This window comes from Microtus ochrogaster, chromosome 1 (genome assembly GCF_000317375.1).
Source record: "Microtus ochrogaster isolate Prairie Vole_2 chromosome 1, MicOch1.0, whole genome shotgun sequence".
Taxonomy (NCBI): Eukaryota; Metazoa; Chordata; class Mammalia; order Rodentia; family Cricetidae; genus Microtus; species Microtus ochrogaster.
Window position 1 is genome coordinate 18,478,247 of NC_022009.1, and position 24,741 is coordinate 18,502,987.

Here is a 24,741-nt window from a genome sequence, read left to right on the forward strand (position 1 = left end):
CTCCTCCTCCTCCTCCTCCTTCTCCTCCTTCTCCTTCTCTATTATTAGAGACAGGGTCTCATTTTGTAGCCCTGGCTGTCCTGGAACTCACTGTGTAGACCAGGCTGACCTCAAACTCACAGAGGTCTTCTGCCTCCTGAGTGGGATTAAAGGAGTGTGCCACTACTCCCAGCCTGATTTATAATCTTTACTTTTTATTTGGGAGCAAACTTTTTTTTTTCTCAAGACAGGGTTTCTTTGTGTAGCCCTGGCTGTCCTGGAACTAGCTCTCTAGACCAGGCTGGCCTCAAAGTCACAGAAATCCACCTGCCTGTTCCCAAACACTGACATTTAAGGCATGCACCACCACTGTCCAGCTGAGAACAAACATCTAATAATGACGGGGCTTTTCAGCTTTTCAGTCTGAGGATTTCTTAGTGGTAAGAACTCTCTAGTGACTGGCTGCTTTGCTTTTCTCCTCTTCAGGTTGAACCCCACGATCTTGTCTGTCTCTGGGTTTTTATTAGCCATGCTACACTTCCACATTCACCTCCTTCTGAATCACAGGAATGGCTCTGCGTCATCTGTGCTGCAGAAGTCTTGTGGTGGTTGGCCTTAGCGTCCACGGGTAGTGTTTCAGAGAGGCCAGACTTTGTCCTACAGCCTCCCTGTGTTGTGGAAGACTTCTTGGCATTTAGCTTTCTTTCTCTTTCTTTGCTTAAATGTTAGTTTTAACGTTGTTTTGTCCTTTCACATTTTGAAGTTTTCTTTGTGTCTGATTATAGTATGTGATTAATTCATAATTCTCTGGGTATTTTGACTTAATCACCAAATGAAAGGCTATGTGTTTGAAGAACAAGTTTGTTCAGTTTGCAATTTCTCTGTCAGTTTGTCCCTTTTGAGGTAGGTTTGACCAAGTGGCATTTCTAGGACTTTTTGTATTGTTTGGTGTCTTACTCTCTTATTTCCTTATGAGAATGCAGTGTTTTGGGCCTCTTTTGAATTTCATTTCTGAGTTCTAAGATTTTAAATTTTACCTCAGTAAATTTATCCTTATGTGGAAAGCAGCCAGTAACATGTCTTTCCTCAGAGTCTGAACCACAGATTGTTTTGTAATAATGTTCTATGGCTGATAAAACTAAGTTTAAATGAGACAAAATTAGGATATAATCAGATTCAATATTTTTATGGAGATTTTATTTCCTCTAAGATGCTATGTGGATATGCATAATTAAAATGTGCTGGCATAGTAAAAATAGCCTTTTTTCCTTCCTTCCTTCTTTCTTTCTCTCTTTTCTTTTCTTTTTTTTTTTTTTTTTTTTTAGACAGGATCCTTATTATATATGGCTGTCCTGGAACTCTGGAACTCACAGAGACCCACCTGCCTCCTGAATGCTTTGAACAAGGGCATACACCTCTACCCCAGTGTGTGCTTGTTGAACTCTTCCTGTGTACCACTGGGATACGCTGTTTTATTTAATCCCCAGGACAAAGATCCAGAGATGTTGTTCATGTAGCTTTACAAATAAGTAAACTAGGGCAGGAGAAGCCACACACTTAGGTGGGCAGAGACTTTGACTTCCCGTGTCAGAATGTTTATCCACTGTATGATACTGCCCTTATAAGCCCTGTAAAAGACGGCATGAAAACAGGATCTGTTTAAATGGGTTCTTTTCACCTACCAGCCCAGGAGCATCTTAACACCACTAATGTCTTGTCTTCCCAGTTTCTCTCCTGCCATGGTCTTAGTTGGGGTAGAAAGACTTCAAACTCCACGGTAAACAGTTGCATATGTGCAAGGCCCAGAAGCTTGTAACACCTGCCCAGTTGGAGTCTGAAGTAGTTGCCATTTTGATCTAAGATTAATTTCCAACTTGACATCTTCACTATTTAATCAGTCTTCAGTATTGTGGTGCAAAAAGTGATATCCTCTTACAGGGAAGAAGAAAACTTTATCGGAATATTCCTGTAGGTGACAGACTTAACCTAGCCTTTAACTGAAAAATGTGTGTGTGTGTGTGCGTGTGTGTGTGCGCGCGCGCCCGCGCGTGTGTGTGCGTGTGTGTGTGTGTGTGTGTGTGTGTGTGCGCGCGCGCCCGCGCGTGTGTGTGCGTGTGTGTGTGTGTGTGTGTGTGTGTGTGCGCGCGCGCCCGCGCGTGTGTGCACGTGTGTGTGTGTCTGTCTGTCTGTCTTAGTGCTTCTGCACCTTGTTTTTTGGATAGTGTCTCTCACAGAAAAAGAGCTTGCCCTTTACAACTGGACAAGCTGGCCATTGAGGCTCTCCCCCGCCTCATCCACCTGTCCCTGCCCCCAAGTGCTGGTGTTACAGACATGCATCATCACACCCAGATTCTTACATGGGTGCCAAGGAACTGAACTCAGGTCTTCGTCTACCAAATTCTGAGCCATATCCCCAAGAGATAAGGCTTTTTTGAATAATGAGATTTAACATCCACTTAAGTCTCGGTTTGAAATTCTAGGTAACAAAGAATAGTACTGAGTGTGGTACTTAGACTGTGGTGGGATTTCAGAACCCTCAGCAAGGTGTGGGGTGCATGTCTGTCATCCCAGGTGGGATGGATTGTCAAAGCAGATTTGAGTTCAAAGCCATTCAGGTCTACATAGTGGGAACACTCTTTAAGAAAAAAAAGTCAGAAAGAAGGAAATGGAAAAAAGACCAGGTGTGGTAGTTGAAGCCTTTAGTCTCACACATAGGCAGAGGCAGGTGGAGTTTCTGAGTTCCAGCGTGGACTGGTCTACACAGTGAGTTACAGGCCAGTCAGGGCTACATAATAGGACCCTGACTTTAAGAAAACAAGGAAAAAGAAGAAAGAGAAAAGAAAAACAAAAGCCCCTCAATTATGCTTGAATACTAGTGTTTGATTTCAACTTCTTAAGCCAGAAAAGGTTGGCTTATTTATTGGGTTAGAAATTCTTTTGTCTCAATTATATGGGCTTTGGAGTGACAAGGTCTAGATGACGATATCAATCATGAAAGATTCTCCTTGCTGCCCTGATCCTAGGTATTTTAATCTAGCTAATCCTGGGTTCTCCATCTAGCTGTACACTCAGCCTATTTCATATGCATTTACAGGCAAATGGAAGAAAACTAGCTAAAAGCAAAGAAACTGTTAAACAACAAACAAGTTTTGCCAGCAGGCAGTTTAGCATGCTGATTATGACTATAAACCCTGGGGCTAGACTTTATAGGTATAAGTCGTTGCTCTGCTACTTGCTGACTATGTGAGGTTAGGCACATCACCTTCTAGGCCTCTGTTTGCCCAGCTGTACAGTGGGGACAATAGAAGCACCTACCTCATAGAATGTTGGCAGGATTACCTGGGCTGACACATGTAAGGCGATTAGAGTAGAAGGTGTATGGCTTACCAGGTACTTGACAGCTGCTAGTTACAGTGATGATGAGCATTGGCGATACCTTTCCTGTCTAGAATTTGGTCATCCCAAAACATAGTTAATCCAAAGAAGCAGCAAGTCTGTCATTAGTCAGACATCCTGAGAGCAAGCATTTTGTCTGCTCTCTATTGCATTTGGTCCTCACGTGCTCCTGCTTTTCTAGTAAACTAGTGTGCCAGTTATCAGTTGGGTGCCTTTTGTTCCAAGTCCGGCTTTCATCATCCTCTGCAAAAATGTGTGCCCTCTATTTCTTTTGCCAGTTGGCAGGATGTTAACTCCTTGTTAATAGAGGTTACTGGAGAGAAACTGTAAGAGGGAGGTATTACTCTTTAATTCTGGCATGCTTGCTCAGCAGGCTTCTAGGTAGTTTCTCTGGCACTGATTTCTGTAGCAGGCCAGCCTTGTCATACAGTGTCCAGCTCTGGCAGGGCCTGCAGCATGCCTGGAGTCTTAGCAAACCAGGTTAAGTTTCTCTGTGCCCAGCTCTTACACTGCAGCTGGCTGTTCAGCCTAGGCTCTTGGGGCACTCAGCAGTTTTCACTGGCACCCCTCGCGGGTGGTTTTATAGGATAGTCTCTAGTGAGAAACCCACAAACAGCTTTTCCCAACAGCCTGGAGTGCTTGTCTCCAGCAAGTTCTACCAGCATAGTAATTCAGAAGCCTCTGCTGTTCATTGGACCACAGCCATGCCCTCTTCTACATTGTTTGGACTTCAGTCTTCTTGTTTTATTTATTTTTGAGGCATTCTTATCTCTGTCCTTAGGTTGCAGCCACTCCTTGTATTTGCTACTTGTACATTCTTTAGAGTTCTTCCTAACTAGCCAATTCCCATTGCTCAGTCCCCTGTTAAAGTTATTCTTTATGTTCAAATAGCTTTATGGTTTCTCTTTCCTGGTTGGACTCTGACTGATTCAGCTGGGTAATTGTTCAGAAAAATCAAGCAACACGAAGGCTGAGCAGTCACTCCAGTCTGGCATGAGATCCAACAGTAACTGGGGCAAAGCTGGAGGCTGAAACAAGCAAATCACTTGAGCCTAGAAGTTGAGGGACAGCTGAAGTAACATAGCAGGCTCCCATGTCTTAAAGAACAAAAGAAATAGATGGGAAAGTCCATTATCATAATATATGTGTGGCAACTGACCTTTAGCATCTGCCCCAGAGTCGCCAGGGAGTAGTGAGTGAGAATTGTGAACAGAAAGCCCCCGCCATTGATACAGGTGCCCATACCGCCAAAGTTCTCTGTTCTCCAGAACTGATGAGCAGAAAGTCCCTGCCATTGATACAGGCTGCCCAATACTGCCAAAGCTCTCTGTTCCTCCAGAACTAGAAGTCTGGATTTTTGTATGAAATCCTCCAAATGTCTCTTTAGATTAAAGATTTATACATTATCAACCCACTTTTGAGTTGTGAGAGCCCAGGCTGGTTTTCTCAACTGTCGGCAGAGGACAGTGATTAGTAGATACACAAGACAGAGAGAACAAGAGATTGAAAAGCATTCTAGTTAATTATAAAACCTCAAAATACAGTGTTTAAAACCACTCAGTAAAGGAGAAAACCTTTTTAAAGAGTATGTTTAGGGGCTAGTGGGACAGCACAGTAGTTAAGAGCATGTGTTCTTGCAGATGTTTGGTTCCCAGTACCCACATGGTGGTTCACAACCATCCCTAATCCAGTTCTGGGGGATTATACCATCTCTTCCTCCACAGGCACCAGGCATGTACCTGGTGCACATACATAAATGCAGAGAAAGCATTCCTATGCATAAATCTTTACAATATTTTTTATTCTTTAAGGATTTCATTCAATGTATTTTGATCACATTTACTCCTCCCTCCTCCAGGAGAGCATCTTAATGATCACACTTGGGCACTGCACTCTATGATGCAATCAGAGCACAGTAATTGGTAGTGGCTTACATTAAATTTACATGTAAGTTCCGTGTTGATTTTAGTGATAAGCCCAATGAGGAAGAAGTCTAAACCCTGTTAAGTAGAGAGGAAACTGAGCTTCATTGTATAATAATTTAAATGCCTATTTATATGGTCTCTAGTTAACTTAGTAGTTTAAGCAAAAAAAAATTATTTCTATGTATGTCTGTGTGTCTGTTTGTGTGTGTGCGTGTGTGTATGTGTAGCCCACAGAGACCAAGAATGGGATTGTTGGATCCCCTGGAGCCGGAGTTACAAATATTCCTTAGCCTCTGATGTAGGTGCTGAGATCCAAACCTTCCCAGACAGAGCAGTAACAACTCCTAACTGGTGAACTATCTCTCCAGGTCCCAGCAGTTTTTGTTGTTGAGACAAGATTTCGCTATGTTACCCTGACTGGCCTAGAACTCACAGAGATCCATTTTCCTCTGCCTCCTGGGATTAAAAATATGCTTCTTTCCCCACTTGAGACAGGATCTGATGCTAGCCCAGGGTGCTCTGGATATTGCAGAGTAGCCAAGGATGACCTTGAAACTTAAATCCCCTACCTCCGTCTTACTGGTGGGATCGCAGATGTGTGCCACCATGCTTAGTTTTATGTGGCGCTAGAAATAAACCCAGTGCTTCATGGATACTAGGCAAACACTGAGCTATATTCCCAGCCCATAGTTAGCATTTAAAATTATTTATTTTTATGTGTATGGGTGTTTTGTCTGCATGCATGTCTAAGAGAGTATCTATACTCTGGAAGTGAAGTTATAGACAGTTGTGAGCTGCCATATGGGTTCTGGGGAATTGAACCCAGGTCCTCTGAATTAAGAGCCAGTTCTCTTAACTGCTCAGCCATCTCTCCTGCTTTCAGCACTGTTTTTTTTTGAAAGGCCTGTTTATAGTCAATTACAGATAGTTTATAGGAAATTTAATATAATGTGTAGAAGGAAAAGAAAATAATGTTTAATAATGTTTTCCCACAGCCTAGTAGGATCACTAATAACTTTATATCCACTTTCTTCTGTATACATTTTTAACATGGTTGCATAGGTGAGGTATGCATAATTTTACATTTTCCCTTTTATTTGGGAAATATTTAAATATTTTCTTGTTTTCCTTTATTGTTCAAATTTAATGCAGGTGTTTTCAAATGTCTTTACTGTAGTAATAGGAGCGGCGGGGCTGCATCCCCAGCACCCCAGCCGCCTGGCTCGGCTAGCTTATGCCCCGAAATAATTACACGGAAACTGTATTCTTTTAATCACTGCTTGGCCCGTTTCTATCTAGCCTCTTCTAGGCTAACTCTCATTCCTGGACTAGCCCATTTCTAGTGTAGCCCACAAGGTGGCTTACCAGAGAGATTCTAGCCTACGTCCATCCTGGGTTGGAGCTTCATCGCGTGTGCCTCAAGTCAGCCTTGGAGATGGGAGCATGGCATCTCTGTCTGAGGTGTCTTACCTCACTTCCTCTTCCTCCCAGCATTCTGCTCTGTTCACTCCACCCACCTATGTTCTAAGCTATGAGCCCAAGCAGTTTGTTTATTACTCAACCAATGAAATCAACAGATTGATATATGACACTCCCACATCACTTTACTACATTCAATCATTTTATGTAGTGAAATTCTTGTATATTCATTTGTTTTTGACTTGATTAGATTCAGTTAATTTTTGAAAACTCTGGACATATTTCAGATTTAAGGAATGGAGCCAGCTTTAGTGGCTTCACACACCCCTTGAAGGCAGATGAAGGTAGATCTCTGTGAGTTGAAGACCAGCTTGGTCTACACAGTGAGTTCCAAGATAGAAGGGCTACGTAATGGAGAGGCCCTGCCTTAAAAGAGAGAGAGAAGTAGAATGATGGGTAAAAGGGCATAAATGTTCCTAAGAAGGTTCTCAATCTTTTAAGAATATATTTGCCAACAAACACAAATGACATTTTGTTTTCACATTATCATTAAAAAAAACTTTAATAGAGAAAAAATATTTTTAGTCTGGTTATTGGGCTCTTTATATATTACTGATATATTTATTGCCAGTATTTCCCCAACTTCTTTGCTAGTGGGCTTCTGCTTTTGTTTTTATGGCCAACTGAAAGAATCTACATAGGATTTGTATTTATGTTAAGTTCTCTTTTTGTTTTGTGTTTCAAGATAGGGTTTTTCATGTGTAGCCCTGGCTGTCCTGGAATGCTCTGAAGGCCAAGCTGACTTTGAACTCAAAGACCCTGGCTTCTGACTGAGCACACATCACTCCCAACTGGCATATTTAGTTCTTTTAAGTTTAGGAAGAAAAACAGATTAATCTTATCTTCCAAGATTGGAGGAAGTGGCGTTAATAAAGTGCATGCTTATTATTGCTTCCTGGAAGACTTCCTTAATCTTTATGTTAAATGAATTAGAAAAGGGAAGTCTAGATGCCCCCAGCCACTGTTGATTTCAGCTGCTCCAGACATTTCCCCAGTGTGAGAAGCTTTGTGTTTGTGCAGCACAGGATGTGGAAGGTAAGCACTAACGGTGACTCTGTGCAGTGTGCTGACATCCTGCTGCTTTGCAGTGAAAGCAGCAACCTCTTACAGAAGAGGACACGGAAGCAGGGAAGATTCATGCAGCTGCCTCTTAGAGCCCAGGAGCTTTGGGGTGCCTTGTATCAGACAGAAGAACTTGAACAAATTCAGATCTGAGTTACTAATACTTAATGACAGGTCATGGAGTGGCTAAATTAATCCTAAGCAAGAGCTCCTTGAATCGGCCTTGTTTGCAAGAGTGTGGAGAAAAGCTTTGTTGTTTTGAACAAGAATTATTCCATATCTTCTTATCTCTTCAGTGCTCAGATGGAGTCTGTCTTGCTCTAACAGACTGACCTCTGTTTTTTGGACTCTGTTGATGCTTTGAGTGCTAAAGTGGGCTGGAACACAAGGATAGAAACAGGAATTTTCAGTTATCAAAAGCTTCTAAAAGTGTTGGTTTGTATTTGGTTGAACAGAATAATTTGTTGACTGTTTTATGAGCTGGAAAAGAAAAACTATTTAATTTTCTTGCTGTCTGCCAAGGAAATTAAACAGACTTCAAAGCTTTGCACTGATAGTTAATGGCATTGATGCAAGCTGTTGTTTTAATTAATACAGCTGGCTGATTCTTCAGCCCAATCAGCTACAACTGTGAAGTTTTGGAATGAGGTAACAAAACCTCACTGCGTAGTTTGTGCCTCTCTCGAGAAAACAGTTCATTACTCTGACAGAAACTATTGCTTGGGGAGCTCTCCTCCCATCTTGAATATGCCTGGAATTTGTAGTTCTTCATTTAAATATACTCATAGTGATTTGCCACAGGCAGGGAAGAGGAGTTGCCAGCACTTTGTTAACTTTGATAAACACTAAATTTGAGATTAAATCCCTGGTTGTAAAGTTATATGAGAGAATACAGCCATACAGACACCATAGAGCCATTATTTCCAGGGTTGAAATAGATCAAATTGAGTCTAAAATGATTGTGGTGGTATGCTGACTAGTTTTATGTCAGTTTGACACAAGCTAGAGTCTTCAGGGAAGAGCAAGCGTCAATTGAGAAAATCTCGGAAAGACTGGGCTGTAGGCAAGCCTTTAGGGCATTTTCTTAATTGGGAAGACCCAGCCCTTTGTTGGCTGTGCCATTTCTGGACAGGTGGCCCTGGGTTCTTTAAGAAAGCAGGCTGAGTAAGCCAATAAGCACTGTGAAGCACTCCTTCACAGCCTCTGCATCAGCTCCTGCTTCTAGGTTCCTGTCTTGTTTTGAGTTCCTCTGTCCTGACTTCCTTTGAGGTAAAACAGTGCTGTGGAAGTGTTCGTCAAATAGACCGTTTCCTCCCTAGGTTGCTTTAGTCATGGTGTTTCTTCACAGTAGTAGTAACCCAAACTAAGACTGGTAGTTAAGAATTTTTTTCTAAGCCGGGCGTTGGTGGCGCACGCCTTTAATCCCAGCACTCGGGAGGCAGAGGCAGGTGGATCTCTGGGAGTTCGAGTCCAGCCTGGTCTACAAGAGCTAGTTCCAGGACAGGCTCCAAAACCACAGAGAAGGGCTGGAGAGATGGCTCAGAGGTTAAGAGCATTGCCTGCTCTTCCAAAGGTCCTGAGTTCAATTCCCAGCAACCACGTGGTGGCTCACAACCATCTGTAATGGGGTCTGGTGCCCTCTTCTGGCCTGCAGGCATACACACAGACAGAATATTGTATACATAGTAAATAAAATTAAAAAAGAAAAACAAAGCAACATTTAAAAAAAAAACCACAGAGAAACCCTGTCTCGAAAAACCAAAAAAAAAAAAAATTTTTTTTTCTAATAAAAATTGGCACTGCAGCTCACGGCAGTGGTGCTTATGTCATTTAACTAGTCCTTTTCATCAGAGTGTTGGTCACCACCACGCTGTAAATTTACTGTAGGATAATCTTTTCTTTCTAATACTGAAGATTGAAACAATAAATGAACAAGGTTTCTGCTCCTTGGGAAAAAGTCCAGTTATAATCAAAGATATTTGCATTAATGAGACAAATGGTGTGTTGCTTCATGCTTACTGAGACAGAATCCTGTTATGGTCTTTTAAGTATTTGTATAACCTTTGACAAAGACAACTTATAGAAGGAAGAGTTTATTTGGGTTTATAGTTCCAGAGGCCGAGTCTATCACCATGGCAGAGAGGCATGGCAGCAGGAAGACATGGGGAACAGCAAGCTGAAAGAGCAAACTTGGAACAACACATGACTTTTGAAGCCTCAAAGTCTACCCCCAGTGACATACTTCCCCCAGCAAGAATGTACCTCCTGAATCTGTCTAAATAGTGCACTAACTGGGGACAAAGTATTAAAACATTTAAGTCTTATTTTGATTTTTGAGACAGGGTTTCTCTGCATAGCCCAGGCTGACCTCAAACTCAGAGATCTGCCTGCCTCTGCTTCCCGAGTGCTGGGATTAAAGGTGTGCACAACCAAGCCCAGCTCTAAGAATTCTTGACATGGCTTCATGAGTAAGGACTGTTTCCAGGTACAGCTGTCGAAAGGGGCTCCATTGCATTCCTGAGGTAAAGCCAGTGAAGTGGCAGTGCCCAATTCTCCAGAATTTCTCTACAAAAAAGTAGGTGACGTTTCCTGTCAGAATAAATAACCCTTTATAGTAAAAAACCAAAGCAGCCAGGCATAGTGGTGCACACCTTTAATCCCAGCACTCAGGAGGCAAAGGCCGTGAGTTTCCAACTAGCCTGGTCTACATAGTGAGTTTTGAGATAGCCAGAGCCACATAGTGATGCCCTGTCTTGTCGGGGGTGGCATAGGGATGACACTGAAATTTTGTGAAGCACTGGCTGTTTCCTGTTCTCTATTTATTTTTTAAAATATTTATTATGTATACAATATTCTGTCTGTGTGTATGCCTGCAGGCCAGAAGAGGGCACCAGACCTCATTACAGATGGTTGTGAGCCACCATTTGGTTGCTGGGAATTGAACTCAGGACTTTTGGAAGAGCAGGCAATGCTCTTAACCTCTGAGCCATCTCTCCAGCCCTCTCTTTATTTATTTTGACCCTTCACAAAAGAGGCATAATTCTTGTTTTCCTCATGACACAGGATGTTCCTGGTTGAATAGGCTGTGTGACTATGTTCTTCTGAGATGAGTTGCATAGGATGGACTGTAGCACTGTGCTGACTGTATATTATCATGGAATGTTTGGACAGTGTGGCTCTCCCACCCTGTGCCTTAACCAGCCATACAGCATGGTCTCAGATAAATCAGTTCTCATCCTTGTTCTTTGATTTTCAATCTATATATCAAGGGAGGATGCTTTCTTATATTTTTGTCCAGTCTTATACTCAGACTTTTTTTGATAATTGATATCTGCCTTCTAAATCAAAAACCTCCTGCCCAGCCCCCACAGTGTGCAGTATGGATTACAAGTATACACTACCACGTCTGGCTTCTGTGAACCTCCTCTCTTCTTCCTCCCTTTTGTTTTGTTTTGTTTTTTTTGTTTGTTTTTTTCAAGGCAAAGTTTCTCCATGTAGCTTTGGTTCCTGTCCTGGAACTAGCTCTTGTAGACCAGGCTGGCCTCGACCTCACAGAGATCCACCTGCCTCTGCCTCCTGAGTGCTGGGATTAAAGGAGTGCACCGCCATCTCCTGGCTTTTTATTTTTTGAGGGGTGAGAATTTCATATATGAGTTATACCTTGCTGACTCCTCCCTCAAACTCCTATGTCCCATGTGAACATTCTTTTGTAAATATTTCAAAATTATTTTATTCTATATGTATGGGTGTTTTGCCTGTACATATGTATGTCTGTGATCACATGTGTGCTGAGGCTGGAAGAGGGCATCAAATCCTCTTGGAGTTACAGATCATTGTTGACGTACCATATAGGTGCTGGGAATCAAACCTGGGTCCTCCAGAAGAAGAAGTGCTCTTAATCAGTGAGCCATCTCTCCAGTCCATGATCATTCTTGTACAGTTTTTTTTATTTCTCTTTGGTAACTCCCAAAAAGGGAATGCTGACCATGCCTGTTAGAGACTGCCTTCATTCCATGCTCCCAGCAGTAGACAAAGGTTTCAGTTTATATCCTTGTCATTTTTAGTGCTATGACTGTTTTTGTTTGTTTTCTAATTTTTGATATTTTAAAATAGGTATGAAAAGTCTTGCATGAGTTTTATTTGCATCTTCCTGGTAATTAACTGTTGAGTAGTCTATGGGCTTACTGGTTGTTCATATCCTCTGTGAAGCTTTTTACCAGGGTGTTTGTCTCTGGGTATTGAGTTGTGAGGTTCATTGTCTTTCAAATACAAGTCTTCTCTCAGTGACTTAGGTGGGTTCCCTGGAAAATCCACTTTGAGATGTGTGTGCAGAACTTTATTGGGGGAGTGCCCTGTGATAACATCTGTGAGAGAACAACAGGATAAAGCAGATGGAGAAGGTGAAGTGTCACTTGGTTGCTGTAGGAACAAGGACAGATGCCTGGCCTGAAACAGACTAAATGAGTAGTGTTTTCCCAGCATTCCCTGAATCATTCTTGCACTGTTGCACTGTGTAACTTATCTGTTCTCTCTCTCTCTCTCTCTCTCTCTCTCTCTCTCTCTCTCTCTCTCTCTCTCTCTCTCTTTCTCTCTCTCTGTGTGTGTGTGTGTGTGTGTGCGCGTGCGTGCACATGCATGTGCTTCTGAGGAGGCCAGAAGAGGATGTTGGGGTCACCTGGAGCCTTCAGTTCTAGGTGATTGTGAGCTGCCTATTATGGGTGCTGTAATCTTAGATTGGGTCCTCTGCAAGCATGGCTTTGTCTCAAAAAATAAGGTGGAGGAGAAGATACTTGATGTTAGTCTCTGTTATGCATGTACACATACACATGTACACACAAACACAAAGAAAACGGAACAAAACCCACAGAACCATGTTAGTATTGATACCTAAGTTTACTTTTTCATGTGTTTTTTATAAGTTATATATATAATTATATACTGTATATTGTTTATACCTTATGAAACAAAAGTTATATTTAATGTATGCTTTTTTGTATATTATGATGATTAATCTCAGTTTTCAACTGATGAGATTGAGAATCTCCTGGGAGGTTGTCTTGGTTAGGTTAATTGAACTGGGGAGACCTGCCTACTGTAGGGCACCATTCCACGTGGCATAAAAAGAGAAAGTGAGGAAATCTCTCCCTCCTGATGTGGGTGTGATGTGAGTAGCTACATCGCTCCTTTTGTCTTAACTGCCCTGTCATGTCAGACCGTGCCTTCACCTTGGGACCAAGATAAACTTCCCCTTGCTTAGGTTGCTTTGGTCCAGGATTTCATTGCAGCAGTTGGAGAAGTAACTATAAATACTTTTTAATAAATCCATCTACAAGTACTTTTCTCACAGATATGAGATATGTATATCAGTATACATTATCATACTTTCCTCCTACCAGTACGTCATGACTTCCCGAACCCATGACTAGACACTGATCTCCCAGAGCTTTTGTGGCTTAGGTGCTGTTCTTTCCTTTCTTGGACACTTAGTTTAAATTAAGTTAGGACTCTTCATAAGTGCCTTATTCCTTTGAGACTGGATCTCTTACTGAACCTGGAGTTAGGCTGGCTATCAGCAAACCCAGTGGTCCTTCTCTGCCTCCCCACAGCATTGGGGTTACATACAGGCAGGCACATAGCCTTGCCCAAGTTTTTACAAAGTTTCTGGGATCCGAATACTTGTATGGCAAGTTCTCTTACCCACTAAGTCATCTCTCTAGCTCAAGAATTTACATCGTTGAGACTTTAAACCTAAAATGTCATATTATGGCCCAAATAAGCTATAGCAGTTCATATTCCTGTCAGTTTAAGGAAATACACCCATTGCTCCTGTTCATGAATAGTAAATGTTTCCCTACATCATTGCCAACTTTCTCTTTTTGCTTCAAGGGTTGTAGTCTCACTGGGTGATACTTGCAATCCCAGCAGTTGGGAGACTGAGGTAGGATTGTCATAGGTTCAAAGCCTGCTAAGGCTGGTAGTCCCTGGCCAAGACAGTGTAAGACCTTACTATTTCCTGAGAAAGTTAGTGGTTGATGGGGGAGGAAGAAGGATTCTCTTTTTTTTTTAATTTTTTTATGTTGTATTTTGTGCGTGTGTGTATGTTTTGCTTGCATGTTATGTCTGTACCACATGTGTGCAGTACCCACAGAAACCAAAAGAGGGAGTCATCCCATGGAGCTGAAGTTATAGACAGTTTTGAGCTGCCATGTGGGTATTGGGAATTGAACCCTGGGTCCTCTGGAAGAGCAATCAGTGCTCTTAATTGCTGAGCCATCTTTCCAGCCTGAGACATTTTCTTCAGTGGTGTAGCCATTGTGAGGTGCTCATGCTTCTGTAAACAAACCCTCACCCATCTCCTGTATGATACCCTCATGAAACTCACGATCTTTAAAGAAAAAAGACTCAAAAGTGGCAGGGCGGCTAGTGGGGGAAGAGGAGAGGGACTAGTGGAAGTGAAATAGGGAAGGACGTATGCTCAGAATACATAACTGCCATGGACTGGAGCAGCGACTCGGTGGTTCAGTGCCATAATGAGACCTATTACTTTGTATGCATGTTTTTGTTTTGTTTTGTTTTTGTTTTGTTTTTGGTTTTTCGAGACAGGGTTTCTCTGTGGTTTTGGAGCCTGTCCTGGAACTAGCTCTGTAGACCAGGCTGGTCTCGAACTCACAGAGATCCGCCTGCCTCTGCCTCCCAAGTGCTGGAATTAAAGGCGTGCGCCACCACCGCCCGGCCTGTATGCATGTTTTTAACTGATAAAATGAGCTGTTTATTAAAAACAAACAAATGGACTGGGGATGTGGTTCAGCTGGTAAAGTGCCTAAGTGCTACCTAGAATGCATGAAGCCCCAACACTGCATAAAACCAGATGCACTGTGTGGATCTCACACCCATAGTCTCAGCACTTAGGAACTAGAGGCAGGAGGAGCATAAATTCAGTGTCGTGTTGTTTTTATCTAAATCTCAGCCATTCAATTTTACCAATAAAGTCTTGGGAGCCAGATGCTGGGGTGAAAAGCTGATAGCTCAGTGAAGCAGAGTAAGCACGTGGCTGACTTTCTTCCTCCGCTGACATCCCAGAAAGAGCTTTCTCCTGTGTCTCCTACGCTGGCCCAACAAAACTCCTCAAATTGAATGTCTTCTCCTTCTCCTTCCAGTGCATCTCTCTGTCTGGCCTCCTGACTCCCTCATACTCTCTGGTTTTTTCCTGTCAACTGGTTGCATGCTCCGCCTCCTAACCTATGCTTGACTTTATTTAATCCTATTTACAATATTCTGCCAGAAAGCTCTGAGATTAAAGGTGTGTACTAGGGCTGAGCCACACCACAGCGAGAAATGTTTTTTTTCTAGTAACACAATTTTGGGGTTCACAGTATGATCAGATATCCTACAATAAGGCCATCCTTAACTACATTATCAAGTTTGAGGCTGGCCTGGGCTATTTAAAACTCTGCCTCTCTATAAACAAAGAAGTCATAATCTTGTTGTGTTGCCCAAGTTGTCTCAAACTTCTGGGCTCAAGAAGTCTTCCTCCCTCACCCTCCTCGGAAGCCAGTGTGCCCAGCTTCTCATCTTTAACTGTATTATTTATGAAGCAAATCATTCTTCATGCTTACTCGCCATTCCCATTCATCAATCAGTCTTTCTAACATAGCAGTTCTCAACCTGTGGGTTGTGACCCTTTGGGGGCAGGTTGAATGACCTTTCACAGGGGTTGCCTAAGACCTTTGGAAAATACAGATATTTCCATTATAATTCCTAATAGTAGCAGAATTTATAGTTACGAAATAGCAACGAAAATAATTTCATGGTTGGGGGTCACCACAACACGAACTGTATTAAAGTGTCAAGTATTAGGAAGGTTGAGAAGCACTGTGTTCTAATACTGTCTTCTGTTGTTTTTCCAGGAGCGACTGAAGCTGGTGACTGTTTTGGGTGCTGGTCTTCTCTGTGGAACTGCACTGGCGGTTATCGTGCCTGAAGGGGTGCACGCACTTTATGAAGAGGTTCTGGAGGGTAAGAGAGAAAGCCTTACTTGAGAAGTGTTGGTGGAGGAGTGAGTGAAATTTCTTCTGGATGCAGTTCATGTTTGTTTTAAAAAGGGTATTAAAGAGATAACATTAGACACCTTAGATAGTGAATGCATCCTTAGCAGTTGAATGCCACAATTCATTAACTACTTAATATTCATTTGCAATAATGAGTGATTTCAATCTTTTAAAGTCTAACAGTTCTCTCTCTCTCTCTGTCTCTTTCTCTCTCTGTCTCTCTGTCTCTCTGTCTCTGTCTCTCTCTGTCTCTCTCTCTGTCTCTCTCTCTGTGTGTGTGTGTGTGTGTGTGTGTGTGATGCATGTACATATATGTATTTGTGTCCGTGAAGTACATGCTAATAGTATACACAGGAGTATGGAAGCCAGAGGTTGATGTCAGATCTCTTCCTCTCTCCCTCAGTACCTTATTGTTGTTATGTTTATTTATTATTTTGTATGGGGTGGGTACACACATACTATGGTGCTTGTGTGGAGGCCAAAGGGCAGTTTGTGGGAATCAGTTCTCTCCTTCTGCCATGTGGGTCCATGGGATCAAGTCAGCTTGCTTACAATTGTCTTTACCTACTCAGCTATCTCGTCATACTCTCAACCTTGTTTTTTGAGATGAGGTCTCTGACTCAACCTGGAGCTCACCAATTTGGCTAGACTGTATGACCAAAGGGCTGTACAGATCCTTCTGCCTCTGCCTCAGAAGTGCTAGAAAAACAGGCACACACCACCATGCCTGGCTGGTGCTGGAGATTTGAACTCAGAAGAGTTGAAACATATTCCCTTGTTGCCCATATTCTGGGAGAAGTTACTGAACTGCTATTTTTCTTTTAAGTGTTTTGTAGAGTTATTGATGGGTTTAGCATCTGGGCCTGGTGTCTTTATGTTGGAAGGTGTTTATATTAATAACTTGTTCATTGCTGTGACCAAATTCCTGAGAAGAAGCAACTTGAAGGGAGAGAGATATTTTGGCTCATGGTTTAAAGGGATCGTGTCTTTCATGGCAGGAAAAGTCTGGCGGCAAGAGTGACTCAAAGCTATGGTGACAGGAGTGTAGAGTGGCTGGTACATTGCATTGGCCGTTAGGAAGTAGAGAGAGACAAACAGACTGACTGACTGACTGACCAACTGACTCAGGGAGAGGTGTGTATTTATAACCCATAAGGCTTGTACCAGCAAGTCATTTCTTCCAGTAAGGATCCACCTCTTAAAAGTCTCATACCCTCCTAAAATAGCACCAGGGCTAAGAACTAAGTCTTCAAACATACAAGTCTTTGGGAAACAACCTGTTAACTTCCAATTGTCACGTCTTGACCCTGGCCCTCATAGGTTCATGGTCATCTCATAATATAAAATATGTTCAATACGACTTTGAAAGTCCCCATACTCTTGCAGTTCAGAAACTGTTAAAAGGACCAAAGTTTCCTCTGGGACTCAAGGCATTCTCTTAACTGTGAGCCCCTGCAAAATAAGAAACATGTTAGGTCTTTCCTAGTGTACAGTAGCACAGAGTAAACGTTTGGAAGATAGTATGGAACAGCAGTTCTCAACCTGGGGGTTGAACGACCCTTTTGCTGGGGTTGCGTATCAGATATGCTGTATATTAGATATTTATATTATGATTCATAGCAGTAGCAAAATTACAGTTACGAAGTAGCAACAAAAGTAATTTTTTGATTGGGGGTCACTACAGCGTGAGGAACTAACTGTATTAAAGGGTCACAGCATGAGGAAGGTGTTCAATTGCTATGAACAGACACCCTGCCCATCCAACTCTTACAAAGGAAAACATTTCATTGTAGCGGCTCACTTGCAGTCCAGAGGTTCAGTCCATTATCATCATAGTGGGACATGGAAATATGCAGGCAGACACGTGATGGAGAGGTAGCTGCTACATGTTGATATACAGGTAATAGGAAGTAGATTGAAACAGCATAGGAGACCTCAAAGACTATCCCACAATAACACACTTCCTCCAATAAGGCCACATCTCCCAATAGTACCACTCTCTATAAGATTATGGGGGCCATGGGGCTGGAGAGATGGCTCAGAGGTTAAGAGCATTGCCTGCTCTTCCAAAGGTCCTGAGTTCAATTCCTAGCAACCACATGGTGGCTCACAACCATCTGTAATGGGGTCTGGTGCCCTCTTCTGGCCTGCAGGCATACACACAGACAGAATATTGTATACATAATAAATAAATTAAAAAAAAAAGATTATGGGGGCCAATTACATTCAAACTACCACAGGAGGTTGAGAACATTTTCTATACTATGGAAAGATGAGATCAAAGTCAACTGGAAACCCAAACACCAAACACTGCCATTCAGTGTCTGTTGACTGCGATTCAGGGTGGCATTTCATATGCTCTGATGGACTTACGTAGTCCTGCCCCATAGCTCTGTCCCCTGTAGCATTTGTGGCCTCTCTTGTGCTGGCTCCACTGGGTCCTACTGCGTTCAGAAGAAGATGGCTTGTGTGTTCTCCGTCCCAGTGACCCCCCCCCCCCTTCACAACTTAGCCTTTACCCTTACAGCTTCATGAACAGCTCACTCAGGGAATTGGGTCTTTTCTCACATTGCCTGGCCTTAGAGGATTTCTGGAACTTTGTTGCAAACCTTCATCAAATAAAATAAACATAAAAAAAAAAAAACTAGAGCCAGCCATGGTTGTATGAATCTGTACTCTTGGTGCTGGGAGGGGAGATGTTGGAGGGTAGAACATAGATAAACCTATCCCGGGAGCATGCTAGCCAGTCACTTTAGTCAAAATGACAAACTCCAAGCTCAGTGAGAGACCCTGACTCCAAAAATCAGATGGTGTGCCAATCAAGGTGGCTCAGCAGATGAGGGGACTTAGTGTCAAGCTAGATGGTCTCGGGAATTTGATCACAGAACTCACATGGTGGAAGGAGAGAACTGACTTCCTCAAGCTGTCCTCTGGCCTCCACATGCATACACACAGTTGAGCACATGCATGTATAACACATGCACACACATACAAAGATGCTTGGCCTTTGTTATGGGAGTAACCAGTCATTTTTGATTGGATATAAGACCTGCAGGAGATGGAACCTATACTTGATGCTGCTAGGGTGCCCAAAAACCTGAGACTAGATAGGTCATGAGCCTAGGGGAAAACCTGCTGCTATTCTACTAAAGGATCATGGAATAAAATGACTTGTAGTGATATACTGCTATAGCCATAGTGGAGAGCATGGCTGAACCCTCATCAAAGAAGCTTCCTGCAGTAAATAGAAATTAATGACAAGACCCACAACTGGACAATGTGCAGAGAGTGGGAGACTCTGAAGCACTTAGTCCTAAATGGGATGTCTTCATCAAAGTCCTTCCCTCGGGACTCAGGGATCTATGCAGAAGAGGCAGAAAGACTCTAAGAGCCAGAGATGATAGATGGCTCTAAGGAAACACCGTCTTCCAGACACAACAGGACTGATGCCCATATGAACTTACATATGAACCCACAGAGGCTTGAACAAACTGCACAGGTCCAAACCAGACAAGTCCCAGCACTGAGAAGGGGAACAGACACAAAGTCTCACCTCTACCCATAACTAGAAGCTATTTGCAATTGAAACCTGCTAGGATAGGGACAGTTACTTTTCTTCAATGGAAACCGAGTAGATCAACCACACTTCAAGGCAGGCCACATCCCCAGGAGTAGTTTACTGAGATAAAATTGATCCTGTGGTTTTTTTTGTGTGTGTGCTTTTTTTTGTTTGTTTGTTTTGATTTGTTTTTGTTTAGGTATTTTTTAGTTTTGTTGACTTTCTTTTCTTTTAGTCTGTTTTGATAGTTGGATTTTTTGGGGTTTTTTTTGTCTTTGTTTTGTTTACAGAGAGAAAAAATATAAAGTTGGGTGAATAGGGAAGAGGGGAGGACCTGGGAGGAGTAGCAGGAAGGGAAAGAATGTAATCAAAATGTATTATATAAAAATGTTTAAAAAAAAAAGGTCGGTCTTTAAGCATTTATGTTTGAAGTGTCAAACACATAACTATAAATTGGAATAGCCTTTGGTTGATTATTCGTGTCCCAACCACGTTGATGATATAAATTTAAATGGAAGGATATGACTCCTGTGTGTGTATGATTACTCACTAATATTTTATGAAAGCTAAATGTTTTCTATCCTGTTTGCTTTTTATTTGTAAATGTCATATCAACCTAGGTATGAAAATGTGAATTTGCCCACAGTTGCTTTCATTGCCACTGTCCTGCCTTTATCTGGTTTCATCAGAGTGAAACCCTGTGTGCTTTTTGAGGAGATTGGCATGAACTTCTCAGATGAAAAGGGAAGTTTTAGGTTTGGGGCCCTTTGAAATGTGACTGCATTCTTGTATGGTGATTTGCTTCTGTGTCCAGGATTTTGAGTTGATATGCAGTCAGAAGGTCTGCATACCAAAAAGCAAAAGGCATTTGGGAATGTTTTCATTATAGCCTTTTAACTTAAGGAGTTTATGGTTGCCTCAGTTTCAATATAGGAATTTAGGTATCTTTGCAGTAAATTAAGTAGCACTTAAAACACAAATGGAAGCTATTACACTTTGTGGTTTGTTTGCTCCAGGAAAACACCACCAAGCCACTGAAACAAAGCAGAATGTGATTGCCTCAGACAAAGCAGCAGAAATACCAGTTGTCCATGAACATGAGCACAGCCACGACCACACACAGCTGCATGCCTACATAGGCGTGTCCCTTGTCCTGGGCTTCGTGTTTATGTTGTTAGTGGACCAGATTGGCAGCTCCCATGTGCATTCCACTGACGGTGAGTAGCTCTCAGGCTTTGGGGGCTGTGTGGGCACTTGTCAGTCTGCACCAGTAGCCTTAATTGCAAACTTGTTTTCCTCAGGTGTTGTGGTGCTAGTAAGTTGTGGCATGGCACAACTGTTTATTGATCTATCGACCCTGCTGGGCTTAAAGCAGTGGCATTTGGGTGATAAAGGACTAGGGTAGAAGTCCTTTATCTCTTCTGTGCTATGAAACCCTTAAGCAGGCTAAAGCCTGTAGCCCACTGACTGGAATGTTGATCTTTATAAAATTAGTACATAGCACTACAGAGAATTCGAGGCTATCCTTGTCTACATACTAAGTTCCAGAACAGCTAGGAGATACACAGTGAGACAATATCTAAAAGTTAGCCAACCAACCAACCAAACAAGCAAAGAACTTGATAGTGAGTAAATTATGATCTGCTTATTAGATACAGGGAGAAAAGAAGTAAACAAAGAAGTTTGACAGTGCTTTGACCAGATGATCAAGATCTGTGAAGCCAGCAGTCTGCTTTGGTGTAGCTCAGGGAGCTATCAGACCAGCCTCCTACAGCTAACTATGTTGATGCGCAGAATTGAACCCAGGCCCTCTGGAAGAGGAGCCAGTTCTCTTAACTGCTGAGCCATCTTTCTATGAACCCCCTGCCCCAATAAAAGAATTTTAAATTATATAGGCCTCCTCTGTTTATGTAACCCAGGCTGGCCTCAAACACAGTCTTCTGCCTTTGTCTTCCAAGTGCTAGGATTACAGGAGTATATCACATACATAGCTCTGGTTTTATGTATTACTAAATGTCAGTAAAAGTTAATTCACTTGTCAGCATTATGCTGAACTACAGTCTCCTCCTGTAGGTTTATAACAACGATTGTGTCCTCTTGCTTGATTAAAAAAAATTACATGATTTTCCATGTGTGTGTGTGTCTCTGCACATGAGGGTCCCCGCATAGGCCAGAGGAGTTAGATCCCCTGGAGCTGGTCACAGGTGGCTATGAGCCACCAGATGTGAGTGCTGAGAGTAGAACGTTACACCTCCCTCCTGCCTCTCCCTCTCCACGAAGTCTAATTTGTGTTGCACAAATACTCTTGGTTGTGGGGTGTGGAGGCTGCTCTGGAGAGTAGTTGACCTACTAGGGATCACACTCTTAAGGAGAACGGTCTCTTTCTCTCCTAGCAGCTACCAAATGCCAAGAGCTCCTTAGCTAGGGCTGGATCTTCATGCCCTGCCCCCACTCCCACCCCTATGTTTCCCATGAAAGCAGTACCATCCCCAGAAAAAGGAGTTATAAAGCAGCATTGGGTGCCCAGTGCTGCATACATGAGACATGTTAGACGGGAAGAGGAAGAAGGACAGAGTGCACTGGTTACAACTGGCCTGGGATGGAAGCAGGGACATGGTTTTCTCTCTCTGACGTGGGGATACGGAACCTCTGCAGCTATACAGAATGTTAGTTGAGCCAAGAGACAGTTATTTTGAGCTAGGTTTATTCTCTGATCCCTTCTTGATGGATGTGATCCTAGGATTTGACTTGGACTAGTATCTAGGTTTTGGGTCAATACTCTGGGAAAGTTAATACCTGCCCAGAACTAGAGATGAGGAGATTTAGGGAAAGGGGGGTGAAAATGTTGTTAGAAAGTACTAGAGAAACTGTATTAACTGGTCTAGATACTAAGAGCTACTGTGGACCTAGGTGATGCTTAGCCTCATGCTAGGTGTGGTGATTCTGATTTGTAATCAGAAGCTAAGCCAGGGAAGTCACAAACCCAAGGCCTGCATGGTCTTTAGAGTTAGTTAGGGCCAGTCTGACACTTAGTGAAACTCTATCTCAAAATTAAAAAAAAAAAAAGTAAAAAGGAGGCTGGGAATTATAACTCAGTGGACTCAGATGCATGGACAAGGCCCTGGGTTCAGTCCTCAGTCCTGAAGGAACAACCTACGTAACAGCATGGTTGCAGCTGACCTGAGCTGGTTAACGGTACAGCGGAAGGGTAATGCTACAGGTGCCTCTGATGTGACTGGCTAAGCCGAGTTTGGGGAAAGTAAGAAAAGCAGTGGGCAACTGTAGTAACTTGTGAAAGCTCACGCTAGGGTGGTCTCTGCAAAATGGAGAGGGGATGAGAGCAGAGTTGCAGGTGGGTTAGATGAGCCTGCAAAGAAGTAAACAGAGGCCAGAGAGCACTTTCTGCAGACTGAGGAAGTTCAGGCAGTTGGGGATTTTACATTTCAGGAATTTATCCAGGAGTTCCCACACACCCACCTCTTTAGTGCAAGGAGAACATCTATGTATTTGAAGTAGAAAAAAAAAACAATGAGGAAAAAAAACCTACATCAAAGTTTAAAATCTGAGCTTTCAAAATACTTATCCAGCTGGATGTGGTCTTGTATATCCTTAATCCCAGCACTCAGGAAGCTGAGGCAGGGTGATTTTGAGTTCAAGGCCTACAAGGGCTGCACGGTGAAACAGTAACAATGACAATAATAACGAACAGACCATCTCCGAACAGATGTCTCTATTGCTTTATGTCATACCACTTTGTGATTCTTTCTCATTCTCATGTAGATCCAGAAACAGCAAGGCCTAGCAGTTCCAAAATTACCACCACTCTGGGGCTGGTTGTCCACGCTGCAGGTAAGTCAGGGTTGCAGTGTATGCTCTTGGGGGAGGGTGCTGAACAAAGCCCTCTAGCTTGAGCACGGCCCTGTTATCTGTGTTTACAAGGTAAGAGCGATTTCTGTATTTTTTTTACATACACATATTAAACCATGTATATGTATGTTGATATATGTATTTATTTATTTATTTCAAATTTTAGTGGCCTCCTTTAATGTGATTTCTGTATTTTTGATACCTAAACACAAGGTATAAGGTGGACATGGGGCACACACCTGTAATCCAAGCACCGAGAAAGTGGAGCCAGTAGGATCACAAATTCAAGATCAGTTTGAGCTACTTAGCAAGTTCAGGGTTAGCCAGAGCTATATATCCCGGACCCTGTCCAAAAGAGTCTGGACTGTGTAGCTCAGTGGAAAAACATCTGTCTAGTGTATGAATGGCTTGTATTCAAGCCTCAGCACTACCAAACAGAAAAGATATTTCATGTCACTAGGAAACTATGCCATTTAAAGTAATACTGCTGCTGTTTGGAAGACAGCTGTACTCATATGTTTATATGCCACCTGTGGCTTGATTTGTACAGTAGTGACAGAGTTGAGTAGTTACAAGAGACCAGGTATTTCCTGCCTGGGCTTGAAGTTTGCTGACCTCTGCCCTAAGATCGTTTTGGAGAAGAGCTTGGGCATTTCAGCACCAAACAGCTCTGCTGCCCCATGTAGGCTGAGGTCTAAGCAGAAGACTCAGCATTGCTGATGGGACTTGCTTTAGTACCACAATCCAAACCTAGACCCTGATGGTAGGATTCTGTCAGAACCAAATAAAGGCGTGTGAAAAGTAGCTCACTCCTAGCCTGCTGTTTTCTGCTTTCTAACAAAATTCACTGATGTCACTGATCCGGAGGCAGTGGGACCTGGGAGAATGGAGCCAATAAATGCAATAGACTAAAGTCTCATGCAATAGCCAACTTTCTTCAGAGCCCCAGGCATTTTACTCTGAGGGTAAGAAAGGTTGCATGGGACTGGCGAGGTGACTCAGTTGTTTAGAACATGTACTGCTCTTGCAGAGGAGCTGAGTTCAGTTCCCAGCACCCACAGCAGGCATTGCAACTACCTCCAACTCCAGCTCCAAGGGGATCTGATACTGTTGGTCCACACGAGCACCTGGACACACTTACACACGTACACATAATCTAAAAATAATAAAAATATATCTTTTAAAAAAAGGAAAGGTCACATGAATATAAAGTTCTCATGAATTCAAGCTGTATACTGTTGTAGGAGCGGCTGGCTATGTTCCTGGTACTCGGCCGCCCGCACGGCTAGCTTTATACCCGAAATAATTACATGGAAACTGTATTCTTTTAAACACTGCCTGGCCCATTAGTTCCAGCCTCTTATTGGCTAGCTCTTACATATTGATCTAACCCATTTCTAATAATCTGTGTAGCCCACGAGGTGGC

At 42.6% G+C, this 24,741-nt stretch overlaps 1 protein-coding gene across 1 annotated transcript in view; it reads left to right on the forward strand.

Annotated features, from left to right (window-relative positions):
- The window catches only part of Slc39a9 (solute carrier family 39 member 9), a 52,174-nt gene that overhangs the window by 18,974 nt on the left and 8,459 nt on the right, over positions 1-24,741 (forward strand). Inside the window, exons 2-4 of the mRNA XM_005343275.3 lie at positions 15,749-15,857; positions 20,465-20,665; positions 23,229-23,297. Of these exons, the coding sequence (XP_005343332.1) occupies positions 15,749-15,857; positions 20,465-20,665; positions 23,229-23,297 (379 nt within the window). The remainder of the gene's footprint in view (positions 1-15,748; positions 15,858-20,464; positions 20,666-23,228; positions 23,298-24,741) is intronic.